At 54.8% G+C, this 23965-nt stretch overlaps 1 protein-coding gene across 1 annotated transcript in view; it reads right to left on the bottom strand.

Annotated features, from left to right (window-relative positions):
- INTS3 (integrator complex subunit 3) overlaps nucleotides 1–23040 on the bottom strand; it is a 44539-nt gene extending 21499 nt beyond the window's left edge. Inside the window, exons 1-10 of the mRNA XM_082495920.1 lie at nucleotides 22864–23040; nucleotides 19280–19363; nucleotides 18057–18140; nucleotides 12585–12698; nucleotides 12246–12330; nucleotides 10567–10633; nucleotides 6835–6979; nucleotides 5277–5406; nucleotides 1210–1307; nucleotides 282–473 (exon numbers count right to left, since the gene is read on the bottom strand). Of these exons, the coding sequence (XP_082352046.1) occupies nucleotides 282–473; nucleotides 1210–1307; nucleotides 5277–5406; nucleotides 6835–6979; nucleotides 10567–10633; nucleotides 12246–12330; nucleotides 12585–12698; nucleotides 18057–18140; nucleotides 19280–19363; nucleotides 22864–22953 (1089 nt within the window). The 5' untranslated portion in view covers nucleotides 22954–23040. The remainder of the gene's footprint in view (nucleotides 1–281; nucleotides 474–1209; nucleotides 1308–5276; nucleotides 5407–6834; nucleotides 6980–10566; nucleotides 10634–12245; nucleotides 12331–12584; nucleotides 12699–18056; nucleotides 18141–19279; nucleotides 19364–22863) is intronic.
- Between the last annotated feature and the right edge of the window lie 925 nt (nucleotides 23041–23965).

Here is a 23965-nt window from a genome sequence, read left to right as displayed (position 1 = left end):
AGGGCTTGACAAGCTGAATGTGAGAAGGTGAGGTTTATGCAGGGAAAGCAGATCCCAAAGGATCCAATGTGCAGCAGAGCCAGGACTAAAACGCAGAGCACAGAACAAAGGCCAACGTCCTAACCGCTGCTCCGCAACTCTCTCCTTCAGCCCAGCCAGCAAATACCTAATCCCAACCTCTCTGGTGGCTTCCAGCATCATCGGGTTACCCCCTTCCCTGCACAGGAAGCGATCCCAAGCGATTATGTGACTCGGTTTTGGGTCTGGCCCTCGCAACTCACTGTGCAGGTGGTGAGCAGCCACCCGATGATGGCCCAGCGCGGGAGGATGTCAGAGCTGAGCACCTCGTTGGAAGGGTGGACCACGCCACAGATGTAGCGTATGAGGTCACAGCGCAGGGACTGGCTGTCCGGGGTGGACAGGTACTGCCGCTGAAACCAGTCCTGGTACCGCTTCTGCTGGCCAAACCGGACCTGAAGGGAAAGGCAAAAACACAGGTTTTGCTCAAGGCTGAGGGAAAGGTCTGCTAAAACTATGGGCTGCCATCCTCTAAGTTTGCCTCTTTCGGCAAACTCTGCTTCATGCCTTGCTCCCCCCTCCGCCCCGTTGCTGGCAGCATCTTCAGAGAGACCGAGGAAGCAAAAAGGCCACTGTTGCAGCGTTCTCACGCAGGGCCCGTCTCCAGCGGAGCAGCCGGGGACCACACGCCCCGCGTGTGTGGCGCAGCACAGCCCCCTGCGAGCAGCCCCAGAGCGAGGGGGAAGCGAGCTCTGCCTGGTGTGTGAACACAGATAACAGTTAACCCCCGGTGCCGTCGCCGCGCAGCTCCCGGCCTCTCTTGAATACGGCTGCTGTTGCGTCGGAGCTCCGATAACCCACCGCATCGCAGCCGGGCAGAGAAAGCGCTTGCCTTGGAAAGCGGCCAGCCAGGAGCAATGTTCCCTTGCAAAGCTGTTTTGTGCCTTTTAATAAATACCGAGGATGTCTCAGGCCCATCTACATCAGCTCCTGCTGGGCAGCCTCTCCCCCTCCTGTCGCCATTAGATGCCAGAAGCAACAAATACTCACACCAGTAACGCTCTGCCCTCCCCTCCCCGTGCCCAGTGCCAGCGTGGGAACGGGACCGGTGCACTGTGGAGTGGGCAGGGACGCGTGCCCTTCTCCCCCCGCTGCTGGCACAGGATCCCCGGCGAACATGAGGGAATTTACCCGTGAGGTCATGAAGAGCAGTTTGGTTTCCATGTCGGGAGTGAGGCGACACGCCAGGAATTTGCGAGAAGTCCTCGACTGGAGGAGCTGCAGGACACCTGGGGAGAGACAGAGAGGTCGGTCTGTGCTCGCACGGCCCCATGGATAGCACAGCATGAACGGGATCTGGGCAGGGATCTACCAAGATCCACAGCGAGCTGAATTCGGAGCGTTAAGCTCCGTTTCCCCAAGGCTACAGGCAGTGGAAAGGGATCAAGATTTTTGGCTGGAAAAGGTCTCCTAAAACATCTCTGATCCGGAGCAAGCTTTTGTCAGAGATCATTAATGAGGATGCCAGGAAGAAGAGTCTGAAGAAAGGGAGCGAGGACGCACAGCAGGGCAGGGACAAGATCTGGAGGAGAAATGAGAGCATCCAGATACCAAATCCCAAGCCGTAACCAACAGAGCACGTTCCCCATCTCCCACCCCCTTGTAAGGGAGCACAAAGACGATCTTAGACTTGTCCCTGCACTGGTGAAACCACTTGTCCCACCACAGCTGATGGTTTCAGACAGATCACTCGGCCTGGGCACCAAAAAGTGGGGCTGGCATAAAGAGCGCTCATCCGGGGCTGTGCCAGCACGTACGTCCGAATCCTCCCCTGGAGTAAAGGTACTTTCATGTAACAACAAAAATCAGATATAACAGAAGACTTTGTGCACATGCGTGTAGAGAACAGAGAACGGGAAGGAGAAGGGGAGGCTGGAAAAGCCGCTCTTCTTCCCAGACAGCTGCAAAGAGGAGGAATTTACAACCCGAGCGGAGAGGCTTTGCTGCTGCTCGACAAGACCTGAAGGATTTACAGGGCAGCCAGCTCTGACGCAGACAGGCAGGCGCCAGGGACGCAGCGTGTACGAGGTGCGCTTTCGCTCTTCTCTCGCCGTTTTGGAAGCCGTCCTTCTACCGTGCAGCTGGAGGGTCACACCTGGGGGATGGCCGGAGGAGTGAAGCTTCAAAGCAGAAAGAACAGATGCCAGCTCCCCGCTGAGCTCAGAGAAAGCGCGGAGCGAGCCACGCATCGGGGGAAGAGAACCACAAAAGCACCTCGCTTGTTAAGAGCTCCCAGCTGATCAGAGGGAGGGATGGGTCCTGCACCCACAGCCACCTCCTGCGGTGATTTTCCCTCATTTTTGGTGCTGCTGAGCTCTGGCTCCGGTTGTGGGGGCTCAGCAAGACTGACTCAGATAGGAGGTTACAGAGAGATACAAACCCGAGAACACATGGCCCGGCAGCTGCTAGAGATAATAGCCACCTTGCAGAGCAATTATTGCAGCTCTCAACAGCAGGGGAGAGGGCAAAGAAGTAGTCTTATGACCAACTGCAGGGGAAATTATTTTAGGGAAGGGAGACCTTCCAGGCTCCACACGAGCGAGTATGAATGAGGGCACCCCTGGACAGATCAGCTTATTATAGAATCACAGGATGGTTAGAGTTGGAAGGGACCTTAAAGATCTAGTTCCACCCCCCTGCCCTGGGCAGGGACCCCTCCCCCCAGCCCAGGTTGCCCCAAGCCCCGTCCAACCCGGCCTTGAACACCTCCAGGGATGGGGCAGCCACAGCTTCTCGGGGCAACCTGTGCCAGGGGCTCACCACCACCAGAGTAAACAATTTCTTTCTAATATCTAATCTAAATTTGATAGAGCTTCTGCTCAGAGTCCTCCCATCCTGCCCCCAGAGCCAACTGCGGGGGACAGGGAGGAGTGACAAATCCAGACGGGCTCCAGACACAGCACACCTCTCCCTGCTGCCCCAACACGCGTGAACTCCGCCTGCTCCAGCGCTTTGCGGCTGAAAGGGCAAAGAGAAACACGCTCATGTGTGTGCCTGCACTTACCCAGGCATCGTCTCGCCTCTACGAACCATTGGACCACCAGTTGTGGTGTCAAACACTCACTCTGCCCTGGTGAGGCCACATCTGGAGCGCTGTGTCCAGTTCTGGGCTCCCCGGGTCAAGGACAGGGAACTGCTGGAGAGGGTCCAGCAAAGGGCTACGAAGGCGATGAGGGGACTGGAGCATCTCTCTTATGAGGAAAGGCTGAGGGACGTGGGGCTTTTTAGTCTGGAGAAGAGAAGGCTGAGGGGGGATCTCATCAATGCTTATAAATCCCCGAAGGGAGGGTGCCGGGGGGATGGGAACAGTCTGTTTTCAGTGGTGCCCAGTGACAGGACAAGAGGGAACGGGCACAAACGTGACCATGGGCAGTTCCATCTAAACATGAAGAGGGACTTCTCTCCTGTGCGGGCGGCAGAGCACTGGCACAGCTGCCCAGAGAGGGGGGGAGTCTCCCCCTCTGGAGCCATTCCAAACCCGCCTGAACGTGTCCTGTGCCACTGCTGGAGATGCCCCTGCTCTGGCGGGGGGTGGCACTGGGGGGGCTCCAGAGGGCCCTTCCAACCCCCACCAGTCTGGGATTCTGTGAAAAAGGGAACCAAAAGAGAGTTCCTAGTTGTCAGAGGAGAATGAGTCAGGAGCGCTGATGTTAGCCTCAATTTAGGTGTCGTTTTGCCGGGTCATTTGGCTAAAACCAGCAGCAAACCAGGAAATAACCCTGACCAACTGCTGCTTCTGGCGTGGGAAGCCAGTGAAGATAGAGGGGAGTCTGTTAGGTGCCCCAGTACCGCTCCAAGAGTGGAGGCGAAAGCTCAGCACTCCGCTGGGAAGATCCAGACAGAGCTAAGAAACGCTTCTCAAGAACGTACGGCTGCAGGAAGAGGCAGGGCTGAGCCTTCCTCGGGTGTAGGGCTAAGGCTCCTCTGCCTCCGCAAGCCCCGCAGGGGAGGGGAACCGCGTCCCTGCAACCCTTCAGCTGGCAAGTCTCAGCAGAGACCAGCAGTGACAGGAGACAGGTTCTGGAGCTGGCGAAAAAGCCAGAGATCACAGAGCTTAAGGAGCATTTAATCAAATGACGTGCCGCCAGTTTCCCTGAGCAGAATCTGAGATCTTTAAAGTGACATTAACACGGCCCCTGGGAGGAGAACAGGCACCGGGGGCGGGGGGGAAGAACACTTTAAAGCCCCATTTCCAAAGACTCATTAGAATTGCTGCAGACAGATAATGATGTGACAGCCCCTAGAGAAGTGAATAATTTATACCAATAAAAATTATAAATATAACACTCTCTCCATCATGTCTATTTTGACCCAGACTGCGCAGAGAGCTCCATGGCTGAGTGTTCGGCACACCAAATGTGCAAAGCTACTGGGAGAAATAAAATTCCATTTAGAAAGTGTCAGTTGCTGCATCTTCTGGACTTCTTGCTTTAGAGCTATGGAGCTTCAGCGGGCCCTTTTCGGGAGAGTCTGAAGGACTCAGACACTTCCTATCTTTGGGCTCCAACTTAATCTCAGCTTAATTAAAAAAAGAAGCAACAACTACAATTATGGAAGTGTTAAGTCCAGAACAAGCAATACAATTTCATGACCGTCATCGTGGCCCAGCCGCTTTCTTGTGATCTGCCATTACAGCTCCTCGATGTATCTGTTTTTCAGGATGGTTTAAAGCCCAGACACCTACAAGGCCTCCACAGCTTTTTAAAAAATGGCAAAAGCTGCCAATGGAGCAAAAAGCTGACCGTGGGAGACCGGTCCAGGCCCTGCCCCTATTCCTAAGCTCCCCGCAGTCGGCAACAAGCTGCTTTTGGAGGCATCTTCTTCTAGTTAGTGATGAGAGGGGCTCTGGAAACAGCCAAAGCTGATGGAGATGGGATCACATGGTGTAATTACAGCGCGCTCTGTGTGCTCTCCTCTAAGAGAGCATCCGGAAGGAATCCACACACACAATGTATTTTGCTCTGTAACAGAGCATGTCTGCTCCAGCACGGTCCTGAGACCTGGGCCAGCCGCTGTGTGGGATTTTTTGCTCCAACTCACCCTGGGACCGCCCAACAGTCACGGCAGCCTTGCTGCACGGGTGTGCAAAGGCAGGAGGGGGTTGCCTGTGGCTAGCAGGGCCCCGGCAGAGGTTGTCCCCTGCGTGCGGGCAGGGCAGGACAGAGGTGGCTATCCCTTCGGCCCTTGGCCCTGCGTACCTGTGAACTGGGCGCTGAGGACCTGCGGGTTGTGGATGATGTCCTTCCAGAGCTGCTCGAACTCGGGTATCCTTGCAACATTTTGCAGCAGCCGCACGAGGTCCCGGCCGATCATGAAGCAGTCCATGAACTGGGGAAAGGAGAGGAAAAAAAAAAGATCTCATTGACTGTTTACCTGCTCCTGAGCAGGGGGGAGAAAGCACTGGGGGGCAGGAGGAGGGAAAAGGGAGGAACAGTCAGTCCTTCAACCTTATGGCCGGCTCCAGATGATTCACTCTGCACAATATCTACACTCCTGCCCCTGGCAGCCTGCCCCTCTTTTGAAGCGAGCAGGTTCTGAGAGGCAGGGTGACAGGCGGGAAGGTCAGCAGCTATTTTAAAATGTTCTTTTCTCTTGTAAAGCAAACAATCGGCCCATAAATCTGACATTTTCTCTCCAGGACTGCAGCCAGTCTCTGAAGTTAGGACTTGACACTTGGTCCTTCCCGCCCAGCAAGGAGGAAGGGGAGAGCGGGCAGTGCTCGGAGCAGTGGGCAGGGAGCTGCAGAGCCACCACATCCCACAGGGCTAGGATGCCAAATGCAAGGATTTCTGCCCACACCTAGCTTTGGTGGCTTCTCCTGCATGATACGGATGAAAAAGTGGCCTGGAGCTGGCTATCATGTTCTCACTAAGCCTGCAAAGACACTGGCCACCCCCCTAAGGGAGAATTGATGTCCTTGTAGCTATGGTAAGCCAGAAGCACTGAGGTGCCACAGCGGTAGAAAGAGAATGGTTTCAACCATCAATGCTCATAAATCCTTCAAGGGAGGGCGCCAGGGGGATGGGAACAGTCTTTTTCCAGTGGTGCCCAGTGACAGGACAAGAGGGAACGGGCACAAACTTGAGCATAGGAGGTTCCATCTAAATGTGAGGAGGGACTTCTTTCCTGTGAGGGTGGCAGAGCACTGGCACAGCTGCCCAGAGAGGGGGGGGAGTCTTCCACTCTGGAGCCATTCCAAACCCGCCTAGACGCCGTCCTGTGTGACCTGCTGGAGGTGCCCCTGCTCTGGTGGGGGGTTGGACCGGGTGAGCTCCAGAGGCCCCTTCCAACCCTGACCAGTCTGTGAAAAGAGTGGCCTGGAGCTGGCTACTGTGTTCCCTCTAAGCCTGCGAAGACACCGGCCGCCTCCTTAAGGGAGACCTGATGTCCCTGCAGCTATGGCAAGCCACAAGCACTGAGGTGCCACAGCAGCAGCAGAATGGTTTCAACCCTTGTGGCCTGAATAAAAAGAGACTGAAACGAGGCAGTCCCATCAAAACAGCTGCTCTCCCCCTCCCAGCCTGGATGCTGAGAGGATTGCTGGTGTAAATGGGTTCAAAAGCCATTCATGGTCTGCACAGAGAATGAGCCACACAGCGCTGCCTGTGGAGCACAAGCTGGGGGGTGACTCTGAGGAACCCACACGTCCCAGGCTTCCAGCTGCACGAGGAACATGGGCAACACCACCACACACGGACTCCCCAGGGAGGCAGGACTCTCTTCCCAGCCAGCTTTTGAGTCCCCTGATTTGCTCACCCGTTCACGGAGGAGGGAGATGCAGAAATCCACCTCCTTTTGACGAAGCACCTGGAGCTGAGACGTGCCGTGATGGTCCACGATGAGCCGCAGGTACGTGTACACAGCCATGGCTATCAAGAGGCTGCTTTTCAGTACCCACTCTCTGGAAAGGGAGAAATAAAAACACCTTCAGTCACCTCTGTGAGGGAACCACAGCCAGAAATGATGGAGTGGAGACTCAGGACAGAGGAAACTGAGGCACCAAGGAAACAGCAAGGGCAGAGAGTCCAGCCTGGAGAACGTTCATCCACGGACCATTCCCTGCTCCGTACCGGGTGCCTGCTAGGCTCGGTCCACCTCTTTCTCCCCCAGGACAGTCCCGTCACAGTCTACCATCTGGGTGCTCGCACCCCGAGCTCTCCGGCAGGCTGGCAGACGAGCTCATGCGAAGCGCCGGGTGGATTTCCAGGGCCACGGAGACATTCACTGCCACAATAATCTGAGGTATTCACAACTGGAAGCAACTAAGTGCTCAGCAGCGAGCAGAGGGAGCAGCTGCCCCATGAATAGACTTGACCTAACACTGACCACTACAGGACCCTCTTTACTGGTCTCCATAGCCAGAACAGCACCAAGCAAGATACAACGCACCAGGACATGCCATGAAGGACCTTCCGGTGCGATCAGATCTCAAATGCTCCCATGCACACCCGTGCAGAGCTGTTTTCACGCTCCCCTGCCACCAGCCTGCCAGTGCCAAGTGGATTAATCCAGCAAAATCAGCGGCATCCTGAGCAGCAGTTTGCACCGGGCAGCTGTTAACGAGATACGGCAGCTGTTAACGAGATAGGGCAGCTCTCAGGCCCAGCGCTGGGCTGGGAAGCAGCTCCTGCAGCACTGCGGGCAGAAGAGCTGCCCCCACCCCCGGCTTGACCAGGCAACGGAGTGTGGGGCAGAAGGAAACGAGCAGTCTCGACTCCTGAGGAGCTAGAAGCACCCAGTGGCAAGAACTGGGGGAAACCAGACATGCTCAAGATCAAATAATTAGGGAGATTTGCGAGAGCTGTGTAGAGAGGGTCTGCGGGGGGAGAGACATCGCAGCCCCGTCGTGGGCACGGCAGGAATCTGTCCTTCCTCAAGGAAGGATAGCGGTGCTCTGGTCTGCACAGGGCTCTGTACCCAGGCCTGGCTTTCTAGAAGCAGATTTATTTCTCAGCCAACCGGCTTCGCATCCTGAGCGTGCTTCAGCTCTGCTCCCTGCGAGCGGCAGAGCCCAGCAGCAAAGCCTCTCCGTGGGCTGCTCCGCCGCCGTCTCCTGCCCGCGCTGCCCTGCCTGCTCCGTGCGGCAGCGCCCCGTCTGCTGGGCGCGCTGCGTTCTCAACCTCCCTTATCTAAGCGCAACAAGAAATATTCTCGGTTCATAAAAAGGACCTTGTCGGCTCGGTTATTTGAGCTGGATGCCAAGAATGGGCGACTCGGTGCCTCCAGAGTGATTGATCACCCACAGCATCCCCTGGCTCAGCCAGCTGTAAATCAGAAGTCCTGTGGAAGCGCCACCGCTGCGTGCAGCAGCTGTAAACGCTGCAGCCACCTGAAGGGACACCAGCCCAGCTGGCAAATGAGTCAGCTGCCCTAAATCATCGCGGGGAGGAGACGAGGGGGAGCCTGGGAAGATGTGACAAGTGGTGGCTTTCCCAGGCTGTTCTCCCTACATCCAGCTGGATACTAGGAGCAGGTTAATTAGTTGGCTGGGCGGGCTGGCCCGGTGGCACACGGCGCTGAGCGGAGGTTACGTTAGGGAGGATGTGGGAGTAATTAAGGCTAGGATCCCCGGGGAGGGGGGCTGGCAGGTCAGCATCTCTCCCTTTTCCCAGCTAGGGCTGCACAGAAAATAAAAAGGCTGTCAAAAAGGAGGGCAAAAGCCACCCGGAGCCACCAAAGATTCATCGATCCGACAGGCAGAGAAAATGAAAACACTCGGAGGAAGCATGGCGCTCGTGCCGCCATTAGCAGCGAGCAGCTAAATTAACACACGGTTTTCAAGAGGTAGAGGACTTGCTTCCTCTCCGAGGCGGGCAGTGCTTGAGAAACAGCTTTGCTGTGACTGTTTTTAATTAAACCAAGCACTCGACGCTCTGAACGTGGCATCAGATCTTCACATGCGTGGCTTTAATTAAAGCTCCGGCTTTCCCCTAATCAAAGCACATAAATCCCAGCAAAGAGCTGCAGGTTCTCCCTTGGGCTCACTTCCAATCCTCAGCTCTCCTCGCGCTCAGGCAGATTCTGCGCTGCTATGGTACATTATCGCTGACGCTCCAGCAATACCTTCAACCGTGGCCGAGCCTTTTCCTCTGACATCTGTTCCTCTGACAAACTCCTCTTCTCAAGCGACAAAGTTCAGCTGTTATTGAGCACGTGGAGCTTTCTCCTGCAGACCCTCAGCCAGATGTGGCTTTGGATCACCGCTGAGAAGCTGCTATTTCTCCCACAGTCCAGCTGTTTGCAGTTATTTGCTTGCAAGACAAGAGCTGTCGTGCTTTGGCAAGACAAGGAGCGCCTTCCGAGATGCTCCAAGGCGCGGGATGGCAGTGGCCAGTAGCACAAGCACACACAAAGACCATGGCAAGAACTGGTAGGGGCTTAAATACCGTCGGGAACAGAAGAGTTGAGCTTAGCACAAAGGCAGCCGAGGCAATACTGTGAAGAACCGAAGGTCAGCCAAGCCCAGAAGATCTCAGAGGGTCTCTCTCCTTTCCATGCACGGTGGGGCACTAGATGGCACTCGCAGCAGCACACACCCGCACCGGTTATTCCCGGAATAAAAATCACTAGGACTGTTAGCTGTGGCCAAATAAACGCTTTAACAACTTGATTGTTAACTGCAGTAATAAGTGATTTTAGGAGAATCGCTGCCATTATAGACAGGGCCCTGGTGAAAAACTATAGACTATTTAAAAATAATGACTCTGCCCAGCCAAAGGCTGCAGTTAGGAATTCTGCTTATCATCAATTAGCGGCTGCTTTGCCAACAAAGGACAATGCGGAGCCCATAGGACAATACTTCCCAGATGGCCTTGTCCCCAACAAATTAAAGTTGCAGCCCTGGATGAAGCAGGAGCTGTTTAAACACAGGAAGCTTTTTGGAATTAACTCTGTTCCTACTCCTCCGAAAGGAACACCTCCTCCCCCCGCAGCTCGGGAAACTTGGAAAGAAAATATCCCTGGGATGCTGCTCTCAAGCCACGCACGTGCTCCTCAGCCGCACGAGGCAAGGTCAGAGGGGGGAAGTGACCACCTACCGGGTGCCGCACATTCAGGAATAGCCATGTCCTCGCACACGGCGGAGGGACAGGCATCAGCCTGGGCACACCACCTTATTTGAGGTGACGCACAGCCCCTCTCCGAACCCCACTGCGGAGATCTGCTACCGGAGGGACTTCAGGACATCCTCCCACACACAGCCTGCAGCAAGAGGGCTCCGCGAGCTAGAAATCTATGCCACGGCTTGAAAAATATACTTGGTAACATGGTAAGGAGGACGCAGAGGACTTTTGAGCAGGAAACCCCATCAACACGCTCCCACGCAGGCTGTCACTGCAAACACATAGCCCCAAAATCCGCCTCTCTCAAAGCCAGCAGGACACCCGCCCTCTCGGCAGGCAGACGAGGAGCGCTCTCCCTCGCTTCGCACCTGACCGCTGCTCTCCTCACTGTACCAGCCTTCGCCAAGAGCCTCCCAACCAGCCCTACCTTTGCTCGGTCAGTATCTCCAGGACGTTTTCGGCCAGCCAGATGTTCTTCGCTGTCACATCCCCGCCTGAAAGCAAAGAGCAACAGGGAAAAGCCGAATGAACCAGGGTGGTTCTCTTGCCAGGCTCAACTGAACCACCGACTGCTTCGTTCCCTGCAGCCCCAGTAAGGCAAAGCTAATTAAGGAGTTTGCTCCGTGTCTGGAGAACACACTCCTGCCCGGTCCCACTCTGCCGGTCACATGTGCTTGGCTGTTCCTAGATATAGCACATTTTGAGCTACAAGTGCTTTTCTGTTAGGAGATCGAGGGGGTCTTTGCTGCAACAGTATTCTTGCAAAAGAACTGAGTCAGTAATTATCTCTTTGGAAAGCAAAGGAGATGCCAGAAAGGGATGGGATTCGGTAGCTGGAAAAGAGAAAACATTTGCAGCTGCTGAGCCTACGAAGGGGAAGCAGGGTCTGCAAAGAATGCCCAAACTCTCCAATAAAGGCCAGGTGTCAAAGCGGCGTCTCACACCCTCACCATGGGCCTTCAGCACGAAGCTGGAGCCTTTGGCCAATGCCGCAGGGAGCAGAGCGGGACTCCTGCTCACAGGGGCGCAGAAAACGCCTAAAGCAGGCAAGCCAAAACAATGGGATCATAACAATTAAAGCATCGTAAAAGTGGTGAGAAGTGAGACAGCGGCGTCCTTCCAGAACAGAAGGGGCCCTGAATGGGGAGGTGCAACCGAGGGGAAACAAGGGATGCCTTCACCAGTGGTTTTTAAAATGTTCTGTGTTTACACTGTGACAACAAGGGCCAGGGCAGCTTGGCTCACGCTCAGGACTCTGTTCCCTCCCTCCCCATTCTTCCTCCCCTGAAGAGCAGACACGGCGATTTCCAAGCCAGGCTGCCCGGCCCCCTGTCACGGGCGCATACAATCAAAACACAATGTCAGGTTTTACGGTGGGACATTAATTCCTCCTTCGTGGACGTCAGTGGCCAGCACCAGAGCCGAGCAGAGAACACGGAAGAGGCACCGTTCCTGTGAATCCGGAAAGGCGTGTGCGTGTGTATGTGTGTACGGTTGTGGGGTGCTTACGCCCAGGGCTGGGGGGAACACATTACAGGCTACATGTACAGCCAGTGCCAGCTCCCTGGAGGAGCTACTGACTTTATGTGGGGCGAAGCAGCTTCCTGTGCCTCCGATGAGTTACAGAGGAGCCATGTGCACAGCTCTTGCCATCCCAGAGGTCAGAGCAGGGACTAAGGATGATCCTGGTGCTCTTGCGCAGTACTACGGGGTGAAAGCTGGCAGCAACAGGAACCAATACGCTTCCTGGCTGTTCCAGCGTTTGCCAGAAGCCTCCTGGCTCTCTCTGTGATTCACCCCCTCGTAGAAGCTGTTGGGAGCAACAGACTTATCCTCTGTTTCATCCTCCCTGGAGAGATTTCCTTACCAGACAGGTTGGGACAGGCTTGGTGCCTGCCAGTGAGCCCTGCTCCTGCCTGTCAGCTGGGTACAGAAACATTCGGGAAGCATATCCGGACGTGGCCGCTCGGCAGCGCAGTCTCTGGCTCTGACGCCAAGTGCAGCACACCACGAGTCAGCCCTGGTACAGCGCCGACAGCGTGCAGCCCGCTGGCACGAGCAGGGACACGCAAGCAGCAGTCACCTGGCTCCCCCGGCACAACTCACCTGCAATCTGCTTCATGAAGGTCATGCAGACGCCGTCCGCACCGAGCACCCCACTCTTCACCAGCTCCCGCAGCAACCACACCAGCTGGGCAGAAAAGGAGAGATCGTGGTGGCTTTCACCACAGCCTCCCCTGCGACACCTCTCCCCCCACACCATGGCTGCCTCGGCTGGCAAACGCTGCCACATTTCCCTTCCAAAGGCGAGTCCTTAACACGGATCAAAGGAGCTCCACCGGTGCCACCTGCCCCCCATTCCCTCCACACTCAAACACCCTCTGCTCATCCTCTGCCTCTTCGGTGTGAAAAGAGCCATTCTGGGGAGAAGCAACTTCTCCTCACCTGGGTCCGACAGGTGTCCTGCAGCTTCAAGTACTTCTCCATGAGAATATGGTTGATCTTGTTAAGAACGATGTTCATGCCATCTCGGCTCACCAGTGCCAAGTCCCGGTAGCACTGCAGCAGAGAAGAGCAGAGGGAGATGGTTACAGATGAAGGACCGTCATGGAAAACATATAATGGTTTTATCAAACCTGACCAGATAACAGCAAATAAACGCATCCCAGGGAAAGAACATCAAGGCAGGCAGATTCCCACGGAGTGACCTGAATCGGCATCCCAGGGTCAGGCAGGGAGAGCCATTAATCCTCTGGGGTGTTATAAACCCACAGTGGGATTCACTGGATTTAGCCCCAGGAGCCAAAGGTGTCTCACTCTAGAACAGACATTGCCGGGTGTCCATGTCCCCTTGTCCCAGCCTTCCCTGCACCCTGCCACATCTCTGGAGACACCAACACTAGAGAGAAAAGGCAGACAGTGGTCCTTCAGGAAGGATCAGTTAATAAACAGTCACATCCAGCTCGCTTAAGACCCCACTGCTCCAGTCTTCCTGGCACCAGTGACAACTGGAACCGCACTGGAGATGCCCGCAGGACATGGGGTCACTACGAAGTGATGCTGGTTGGATACGGCTGCACGGGAGCACCACAGAGATGCAGGAGCGAAGGCAGATCATCCCCATGCCACCCGCTCCTGCTTGCGCAAGACTTCTGAGGTGAATTTGGAGACAGTCTGGCTCAAAACCATGCTACCACGTTGGCTTTTTGTTCGGGTTAGAAATCCAGACATCCTGCCCGTGGTCCAAACCAGCAGATTTGGTGGGGCCGCGCTATAGGATTGTAGGGAGAGGAAGGACTTTCTCCACTCTTGTCTGTCACCAGCAGCCAGACAAAAAGCTGGCCAGAGAGCAAAGGTGGCGGCTCTCCCTTCCCCTCTGGGCAGGACAGCAGGGGGTGGAGGATGATTAGGAAGTAATTTGCTAAGTGGTTCTGCATGAATGTTAATTTGTGCCAGTAAATGTCATGATATTCCAAAGAGCAGGGGTCTGGTCTCTGCATCCTCCTTTAGAGAGTTAATGAGGCCTCAAAAGATCTCTTTGATTAGACTCCCTGTGCTTTCTCCCTCCCTTTTTCATATAGCACTGTGTAAAAAAATATATATATATTAAAAAAATCACAAATAAATAAATAAAACCCAGAATCCAAGAGGGGTAGACTCTTTGGGGCCTTTAATTGCTTTTGAAATGCTAGATGAATACCCACAAAGCAGAGCCAGACTCAAAGTCTCCACACAGACAAACGACTACCTGCCCAGGAATGCACAACACCTCCCTCCGCTGCATCAGCTGTGAAAAAGAAAATGCACACATCACACCAACTGGAAAAATGCAGGGGATAGAGCTGGTCCGGGCCACAGCCAGCCAGGAATCATGCGGGATGCCAGATCCCCTGCGGTCTGCCCAAACTCAGACAAAGCTTTGACTTTGTTTGGAAAACGCCAGTGTTGTCAGGTCCCTACCCTGCTTGGATCCTACCTCCTCTGCTTGGTGATGGGATTACGACCACCCATCGCCCCTGGCACTTCCCTCTCGCAGGCAGGTGCACTTCTGCACCCTTAGGAACAGCGATGTGATGAATATTTTTCATCTTAGTAGCTTTTCCTGGTGGTCGGTAGCTTCTGCGTGTAAAGAATTCACGCTTTTCTGGGTAAAACGTCTAGGCTTTGGTTTTCTGCCAGATGTGTGCAAGGTGCAGTGTTCATATCTGCATTTAAAGCCACCAAGAGGTGCTGTGATACGGCCCTGAGCATGTGGATTAGTCCTTGACGGGCTGGGCTGATTCTGGCAGCATCCTCAGGAGAAGGGCTGGAACAAAGAGCTAGAAGAGACTCTAAGGGATTTACTTCTGGTTCAGTATTTGAGTCCCAGGAGGAAGGACACCATAATCCTACAACCTGGGGAAGTTTGGCAGCTCTTCCCCTTGCTTACTGCATACCTCCTCAAATCCCATAAGCAAACACTGCAGAAAACCAGAACTCAAACCACACCTCTGATGTTGCTGATCCTTGGCCCACAGTACAACCGGCCAGAGGAGAACAAGTCCCATTTTACCACGGTCACAGCAATATGGCATGTCACTGACCGGTTGCTTAGACGGGTCAGACCAGACCCCTGCCTAACAGCCTGCGGCTCAATAATCCAAAGGAAGGTGCTCGGAGAAAATCTCCAGGGCTCCAGCAGCCAGGGGGTGGGGAGAGAACCTGAATTTCTTGATTATTGCCAAGGCTGCAAACAATCCATCGTCTCCTCCCCGCTCTCACCAGATCAGAGCCGCCACTAGCACCGGCCGTTTAATTAACAGGAAGGAACAAATGATAAATGTTCCCTTTAAATGAGGGGAGAAGAAAAATAAAAGACAACAGCCATCGAGTGGAGGAGATAGACCCTCTCCCGCCCAGCACCGGGGCAGAAGAGGCACAGGGCGGACAGACGCTGGAGGAGATGTCAGGGAAGCGCTGCGTTCATCTGCGGGGAGGGCTCCGTGCACTCTGATCCCGGAGCAGAGTGTTAATTAAAGTGAGAGGTGCCAGGCGGAGGAGGGAGATGTGACGGATCAGTTGCTGTCACTTTGATATTTGATGGCGGTCAAGTGTCCCTCCTCACAGCTGGACAAGTTTAGCACAGCTAATCTCTCCCGGCTGGAGTGTCAAGGCAACAAAGGGGGAGGAGGAGACCTGCGTGCTTCAGCCGATCCTCCGCCGCTGCGAGGGGATGGCTGCTCCACTATTTCTTTAATCCATCAGCGAGGACACAGGGCAGCTCAAGCTCCTTCGCCCCGAAAAAAGGAAGAAAGATGTGTTTTAAACAGCCTCTCCAAGGGGGAAGAGGGGTACTGCCACCTCCCCTCCGTGAGCCAGCAGATGCAGGTGGGGGATGCCGAGGCCACGGTGTGAGACGAGCCGGATCCACACGCAGGGGACAGACATCCACTGAAGAAATACAAGATGACCAAGCAGATGGCATGAGATGCCTCTGCTGGTGTGCTGGGACTGGAGCCTGCTGGGCTTCTAGGGCAACAAGCACTAAAACACCCTTGAATGCAAACATGGCCAGCTCCAATATCCCTTTTTTGGGGGCAAAATAACACGTCCCATGAGGATGGTGAAGCCATCATGGGGTATGCTTGATTCAGTACCACTTTCACACCAATCTTGCAGGGTTCAGTGCTTGTGTGCTGACACCTGAGCCTCTGAATCTTCACCCGTGATGGAAATAGCTATTGCAGACGACTGGGGCTGGCTGCACTGAGCATCCCCAGAGGCATGGGCTTCTCGCTGGAGGCTGAAGAGAGCCCTGCCCTCTGCGTGATGATTTCAGAGCTCTCTCGAGAGTCTTGCAAGATGCTTTATCAGTCAGGCAAACGTTAAGCCCTCTTTGCAGGCAGGGAGCAAAGAGAAGGAGTAACTCCCCCCCCAAAAGCCTGGCAGAAAATCACTGCCTGGTTTCCTGTCCTTGCTGTCTGGATGCAGGGCAGGTGGCAGCAAGAGATGACATCAGAGTCCAGCAGACTGGCAGATCCAATTACTCCCTAAGAAAAGTAACGTGCTCCGAAGAGCAGATCTGACAAGAGCAGGAGGACCAGCCACCTCTAATTAACGCAGCCATGAGCAGCAAAGCATGCCCCCAGCCTGCCATCTCGGAGAGACAGCGTCGGTGCCTGCCAGCAGCTCGGTTGCAAAGGAGCCGGACCACTCACCCCCTCACTCCTCTTTGCTGGAGGAGACCACTGGAGGGGAATGTGCCAGGCAGGTTTATCCCAGCCCCTCGCAGTGGGACGGCCAGCGAGTGCCGTGTGGATGGGACACTGGAGCATGCCAGACTCACTCAACCTTTGCTTCCAGCGTATGGAAGCACCTGCCCCACGAGTCTTACGCTCAGTTAAGCACGTCTGGATACTCCCCCACCGCATCCCAGCTGTGGTCCACTACATCCTAGAAGGGAGAAGAGGATTTTATTCAATGTGGAGGAGGTTCACCCTTTGGAAGACCATCCTGGAGAGCGCTGCTAGTCAGCAACTAGAAATACTCTTTTGTTCCCGCAGTGTCTTGGAGACAAGGATGTGTTCAGCGGTGCTCCGAGCTTCAGCTGGGTTCAGCTTCTCCAGGTTTACAAGTCTTGTGCTCAGCGCAGGAGGCGGAATCGGGCCAGGACAGCAGGGCTGGGGACGACTCGGTCGGGGTTTGGGAAGGCCTTAAGCCAACAAGGAGACAGAGCAGAACACAGCCATCTAACCCATGAGAAAACTGACTCGCACCAGCACCGTAAGCAATCAGGCCTAAAGACTCCCAGGAGAAACATGCTTTGCTTTCAAGAGGTGATTTCTGGGGAACAGAGCTGTACCTTCACTGACAAAGACCGTCCCATCTAGCAACGCCAAGGCAGCTATGAGTTCCAGGAGCTAATGCGGATCTGTTGCTTTGGTGGAGAGAGCTCACAGCAGTGATTAAACCAAGAGAGAAGATCGCATGAGTCACCTTCGGTCCAGCGCAGCGCCAGGATTTACAAAGCATCCCTAATGGCATGCCACTCAGCCGCGCTTGCGGCAGACCCTTCCCAACTTCAAGAGTCCACTTCAGCCCTTTAAAATTCCACACAACACCTGTTAACTGAAATGCATCCAAACAAGGACCCCCGGGTACCGCTCACCACGCACGGCCCTTCCAACAGGCCTTTTGTTTTCCCTTGTAGCTGCTACAAATAGGTCTGGTTTCTATAACAAAACACCATTTTCATCTCCCTCCCAAGCACCCCCAGTTTGTAGCAACGGTGCCAAATCCACATCCAAGACCTTTAGAATACAAAACATTCATCTTCGCATAGGTGAGTAACGACTATTTTAAAATCACGGTTTACAGCATCGTTAAAGAGAGTTGTTTAAAAATTAAATCCGGTCTGTGAAATTAATAGAGGTAGACTGCTAAAAAGCAATTTTCTCCAGCAATTGAACATGTTCCTCCTCTAGAGTCTAGGTGATTATTTCTGTCAGCATCTACATCTGGCTTCCAGCACGCAAATCCGTTCTGGGCCTCTGAAGACAAGGCAGAAACTGGGAAAGGCCTTACAGTTTCTTGAAGAATCAGTACTCGCCTCCCCCGGTGAAAAACAATTAATTTTAGGGCTGTGAAAGAATCCAGCCGAGCTCCCTTCCCCGGTGGCACTATCTGCATTCCCCTGAGCAGCAGCTGCTGCAGCCCCTGTGCCACGTGGACGCAACAAACCCAGGAACGGTCCAAGCAAAGTCATTGCCCTGCTACAATAAACACTGCTCAGAGCCGAGGGATCCAGCCAGGCGCCTTCCGACGCCTGCACCAGACCCAAAACATCCACAGCTCCGAATCCCCGGCTGCCTGGAAAGCAAAAAAAATCTCTCATGGACAAACTTTCCGCACTCACCGACGAGCACGGTCGTGCCTTACCTTCTGTGCCTGAGCAGGTTCGGTCAAGACCAGAGTGAAAAGACCCAGGCAGATCTCCTCGTGCTGGGGGGTTCCTTTACATATCTGAGAGAGAAAAACGCAAGCGCCGTCAGTGAGCAGGTGAGATGGGACGTTAGGGGAAGGTCAGTAAAGCAACAGAAGAAGGAAACTCCTCTCAAGTCCACCAAATGGGTGGTCAACAGAACACCCAGCAGCCCGCGAGGAATTCAAAGCAGGATCACAAGGGAATACAGGAAACAGCCAGCGTCTCTCTCACATTTGTACCCTGTTGCAAAGTTAATGCCGGTGCAAACATTTCAGTAGCGAGAGCTTTCCAGTGGTTTTAATTGGACTACTTCAGGGTATGTCTTTACCGAGGGGCAACAAACCCCCAGACAAGAACAGCAGCGGATCCCTGAGCCCTGTGCTGCGGCCGGGAACCTGCCTGGCCTCTTCTTACAGACTTTTCTACAACCTGTTCATCAAGCGGGGAAGCATGTCACGAGCTTTAGAGCCCTGAAATCCAGCCTGGGTTGCCGACCTTTTCCCGTTAAGGGAAGGCAACTCTGTACCGCTGCCTCCAACAGCCCAAGGTGTTCTGGGGAGGAAAAAAATGCAACCAACATGTCTGAGAGCCCATTAACATGTCACACAACCAGTTCTCCTTATACGGTAACATCTGCAGCTTGCTGGCAAGTATTTTAAGACTATGCAGAGTTAGAAATAAGTGCTCCATCCCTCAACAGAAAGGCTGAACCTGCCCTTTCCAGTGATCTGGAGTCCGGCTGTTTGGAGGCCAGGAAAAAGCTGATGCGAGCAGGGCAGGGGTACAAAAATATAGGAGAAATGCAAATGCCACCGGCAACACACGCACAGCGACAGACTCCTGCGTGCGTGCACACGCATGGAGCACTCATACACTGGGAAAGACACAGACAGATTTCAGCAAGCAATTGCACTGCAGGTTGGCTCCCAAATAGGTGATTAAGACAAGGATTAAAGCCGCAATGCTGTTTTGTCTTTTAACTTTAACAGCTCTGGGAATCCTCGACAGGCTGAGAGCAGCGAGAGCACAGTAGGCTCCATTCCCAGCCTCTGCGTATCTGCCTGTTCTTTGAGCCTCACATGCCCGCTCCCTCAGACAGAGATGCGTGCAGGGACAATATACCATGAATTCTTTCATGCAGGCAGGATTTCTCGTCTCTCGAGGAGGCGACACTTACGTGAGCATTGAGGGCATCGTTAGCTTCCCTCTCCGACAGCCCGTTGGTTAGCGAAGTCACGATGCCCACGCATCTTTCTAGTCTCTGAAAGAGAGAAAAGCCAGACATCACAAACTTGAAAGAACAAGTACACTCCAGCACATCCTCCCCAACACAAGATACAGCCGAGGCTGCTTTGACCCCCACCCAAACACCTGAACAGACAGAAAAGCAGACAGCGACACAACAGCCGTTCTTGGCTCACATCAAGGCTGCAAACCTCCTGCCAGCTGGAGAAGCCAACGCTTCATCAACGTTCATTTATTTGCAGGTTTGGGTTTTAAACACTCTGCTCATACCACTCGAAGAGCCAAAAAGTGAATGCGCAATTATTCAACGATACTAATACTGATGTCACTTCGATACGAGGCCAAGACACAGCCGTGCAAAGGCTGAATTTGAGGCGGGGTTGTCAATCCTCTCTCTGAGAACGGAGCTACACCCTGAGATGACGAGCTGTGCCCGGCCCCCAGCGCAGGGAAGCCAGAGCCCGGCATCCAGCAGCTCCGCAGTGCGAGACCCACCGCTCCCATCCGTGTGGGAACCCCGAGCTGCGGGGCAGCAGCCTGGAAACCTTCTGTTCTCATCACTTAACATCTGAGCAACTTCTGGCTGAGAATAAACAGCAGGAGCAGATGTTTACACGCAAGCACTCTGAGGCACAAAGTGACGGGTCTTCCCAAAGTCAGGACTGGCGAGTTACAAGAGCACAGGCATGAAAATACCAGAGAAGCAAATGGCAAAGGCTTCCACTCCACTTGAGAGAATTCGGAGAGTTGCCCCCTCTTCACGTAGGACGTGAGCAGCCCCACATAGAAATGGTTTCTTCTATCTGGCGGACTGGGAACTGGTGTCAGTCGATTCCCTGACTCCGGTGCCGGGAAACCGTGAGCAGAGCGGTGTGACTCCGGGCACACCACGTTCTCTCCCCACCTCGTGGTGCCATCTCAGGGATGGTGAGAGAAGGGACGCATGGACTCGCAGGCTCACCACGTGCTCTTGCAGCAGTGATGACACCCGAGAGACAGGTGGAGAGGAGGGTTCCTGGCTGTCAGAGCAACAGCGGCTTGACCGCAGGGCTCCTTTAACACTGGGGTCTCACTCTCACGCTACAACTTGCACGGCGAGACGTTGTTCTAAATTAAACTCCTCCATAAACAGCTCTGTTGCTGCGCCAGGGAGGTGTGCCCTGCCTTCTTCGCCGGTGCCACCACTTCCATACCAGAGCTGCGGCCATGGCTGGATCGTTTCAGCCATGGCAGCGGCTCGAGTGTCCCCGGCTGCTGGCACAACGAGGTCTCACTTTCCTGGAGTTTCCTTGGAGCCTACAGTTAACGGAGTGGAGCGGTGACCTGTTTGCCCCAGGGAAAAGCAGAAAAGGAAGCCTAAGACAGGCAATAAGCAGGTTACAAGAAGGTTATTTCTACAAAGTCACTTTTTGATTAAAATGCAAACACATCACACTGATTATGGAACTGATTAGCGACTCCTTTGCATATCAAAGGGGCTGCAGTGAAGAAGCTATTGAGAAAGAGGTCAACAGTTCTCCACTCCAAGGCAATATGAAAGAAGATGTACTGGTCAGTAATGCAGAGATAATGCCTTTGTGAAACCGGCTTTGTTCCAGGCCAAGCGATGGCATTATGAAAGAGCAATGGGGCAAAACCCATGAAAATCTCAAATCTAAAGCAGATGAATTATTTGAAAGGGAATACAAGATCCAGCGGCTGAAAAACAGAGTTTGAAAAATCCCAGTGAGAAATAAGACAACTTGTTGGCAGATAATGCAGCCAATGAACCACCAGAAGAGCTTTGCAAGGAAGTTCAGTGTCAAATAACGTCTTTGATCTGAGACCCGCTGACGGACTTGCGGGATCGGGGTTCGGTATTCACTTCTTGGGATAAATGGGAGATGCACCAACTCGCTACTGCCAGGTACGGAGGTTATCTGAAAACAGTGTTTCTACCTTTGAGCATGTTTATAGTTCACATTCCCATAAAAAGCTCTGCTGCCTCTACCAAAACCCACAGTGGATCGAGACGACAATTTCTTTGTGTTACCACCTGGCATGAGATAGCTTTTTATATGCTCCAGTCCTTCCAATCACATCTTTCTCCCCAAAACAGATGTGTTCAACTTACTGCCACCAGCAGCTCTAACCACTGCTAGAGGGAAAGACTGGAGAAGGTTTTTCCCTAAACATGGCAGCCTGTTTACTGCGAACACTCGACGCACGATGATCAGGCACAGGTTTTCCTCTGTAGGCTCCGTTTCCTGTTTCTTGGAGTCTTTAACACAAGGAACACGAAACTTGTGACAGTAAATCCATCAGCGCTCAGGAGTATAATTAAATACCCAAACAAGTTTCTCCCAACTGACTGCGCTTTTAGTCAAAAGCGCTGCTTTCCAGTGGTTTAAGAGAGGCATGGGAGGAAGGTTTGCCGGATAAAAATGGCTCTAGGAAGTCGTCTTCTGGTGCTTGTGTTTGCTCAGATGCATCAACTTCACCAAAAGCGAGTTCCACCATGCTCACTGATCTGTGGTGGCTCCTTCCCAGACCCAATGCTCTCAGCAAAAGCTCCGGGTGAGAGTGACCTGGACCCCGGAGACCCGTTTTGATAGCCCAGAGCCAATTTTCAAGCCCTTCTGAAGCTCCCGGCCATGCTGGGCCTGCAGAGTTGCATGGGTCTGAAGCTGGGAACGTTCTGTCCAGACCTGGACAGGACCCAAAACACACACGGGGACTGACAAGTGCTTTGAAGACATATAAATACACTCCAAATGGCAAAGGACAGTTTCCAGACCTTGAGACCCAGTTATTCCAGTTACCACCCTGTTTTTCTCCTGCAATTGAAATCCAGCGTGATTTTTTTTTTGTCTGTACCACTTCACGAGCCCCAAATACATTCGTTTCCATCACACAATAAATAACCAGTCTCTCCCACAAGTCTAGCAGTTCATGAGAGCATGGCCGCCCCTGCGGCACCGGGGCGGTCAGCCCTACACCAGCTTTACGAAGATCCCTGAACATTTGCCGAGTTCACCCTGTGAACCAGATGTAAATCAGTGTTAGAGAAGGGCCTGAGCAATGCAGCTGCCTCACCCGGGGCCCTGCGCTACCGGCTCTTCCACAGCTCCTCCACACCAGGAACAGATCCCAGTTGTCCTGGGAAGACCCCAAACCTTCCCCACCTGTAAAAGAACCAGCTCTCTTTTCCCGGTGCAGGAAGAAAAGCTCAATGGGAACCAGGACAGAGCTGTGCAATTTGGGCTCTGGCGAACACAGGTCAGAAAATCGCCCGGACAGTGGAAAGATGAGTCCTGTCGGTGCTCAGGCATCAGGGAAGCTTCATAATCCCATTCCACAACCTGCAGCCACGCTGCTCAAGCATGGCTGGGGCGAGGTGGGCAGGGAGACCCAAGCTGGGAGGTGGTTTCTGCTCAGAGTGAGCCCCCTCCCCGCATAGGGACAGGCAAGAGGAGCAGCATGTGGCACCCCAAGCCCCTAACCCCCCCTGGAGCCCCCCCTGCCCCAAGCACCTACCTCCTCCAACTCATCCTTGGCATCCAGAAGAGTGGAGACCAGCAACTTCCCTCCTCCTGCTGTTCCCCCCTTCCCCTTCTGCATCTCCATGGCTGGGGCGGGGGGGGAAAGGGGGCAGGGCAGCCCCTATCCAGGGGGCTTGGCCTTAGAGGACCCCCCCCTTTTTGCTTAGCGATTTCCCCCCCCCCAGCTCTTCCTCGTGGTAGTGGTGGTGGGGTGTTAATGGGAAATACCCCCCCCTCCGGAGCACCCCCGCTCCTGCACTGGAGTGGAGGAGACGGGGGCCACCCCTGTCCGCTCCTCAGGGGCCTCCCCCCGGACCGGGGAGGGGGGAGACACGGGGACGGGGGGCTGCCTCCCCTTAGCAGGGGTGGAGGGGCTGCTCTTTGACTAGGCCGGTGGCCTGCGGCCTGTGGCCGTGCTGGGGGGCCTGTGCTCCGGGGGGAGGGCGGGGGGGAAGGGGGGCTATACGGGAGGGTGCTGGGGGGCCGGAGGGGGCTATGGGGGGTGGGGGCAGGGGGGAAGGGGGTCCCGGAGCAGGAATGGGGGTCCCCGTCGGCCGTGCCAGAAGAGGCCCGTGGGGAGGGAGACCCCCGGGGGAGGCCTGAGGTGAGGGTGGGGGTGTCCCGGGGGGGCCCCGCCGCGGTGCGGGGGGGTGACAGGTCCCCCGGCGCCGTGCGGGGAAGGGCAGGGCGAGCGCTGCGGCTGCCGCCGGGGCCGGGGGGGCTCCGCCAGGCGGGGGTCGGGGGGAGTCTCGGTGCCGGGGGGGAGGGGAGCGGCGGCTCCGCACCCCCCGCCCAGCGCCACCGACCGGAAGTCACTGGAAGAGGGACGGGAGGGCCCGGGGGGGAAGAGGAAGCGCACGGCGGCCGGAAGTACCCGCCCCTCCCGTCTTCTGGCCAATGGCAGTAGTGATACTGCTCGGAGTGACAGGGCGACTAGCCGGCCTGGAGGGGCGGGGCTGCGACGGGTCTCTCGGCCAATGGGAAGGAGGGGCGGGGCCTCCCTCGGGCGGACGCTCCGCCCTCCCGGTGGCGGAGGCGCCGCATGTGGCGGGGACCCCCCGGGACCCCCGGAACGGCCCGCGACCCTCCGGACCCCC

This window comes from Vanellus vanellus (genome assembly GCF_965231255.1).
Source record: "Vanellus vanellus genome assembly, chromosome: 27".
In the NCBI taxonomy this organism is placed as follows: domain Eukaryota; kingdom Metazoa; phylum Chordata; class Aves; order Charadriiformes; family Charadriidae; genus Vanellus; species Vanellus vanellus.
The sequence above is the reverse complement of the archived record's forward strand: the minus strand, read 5'-3'. Positions and strand labels throughout refer to the sequence as shown.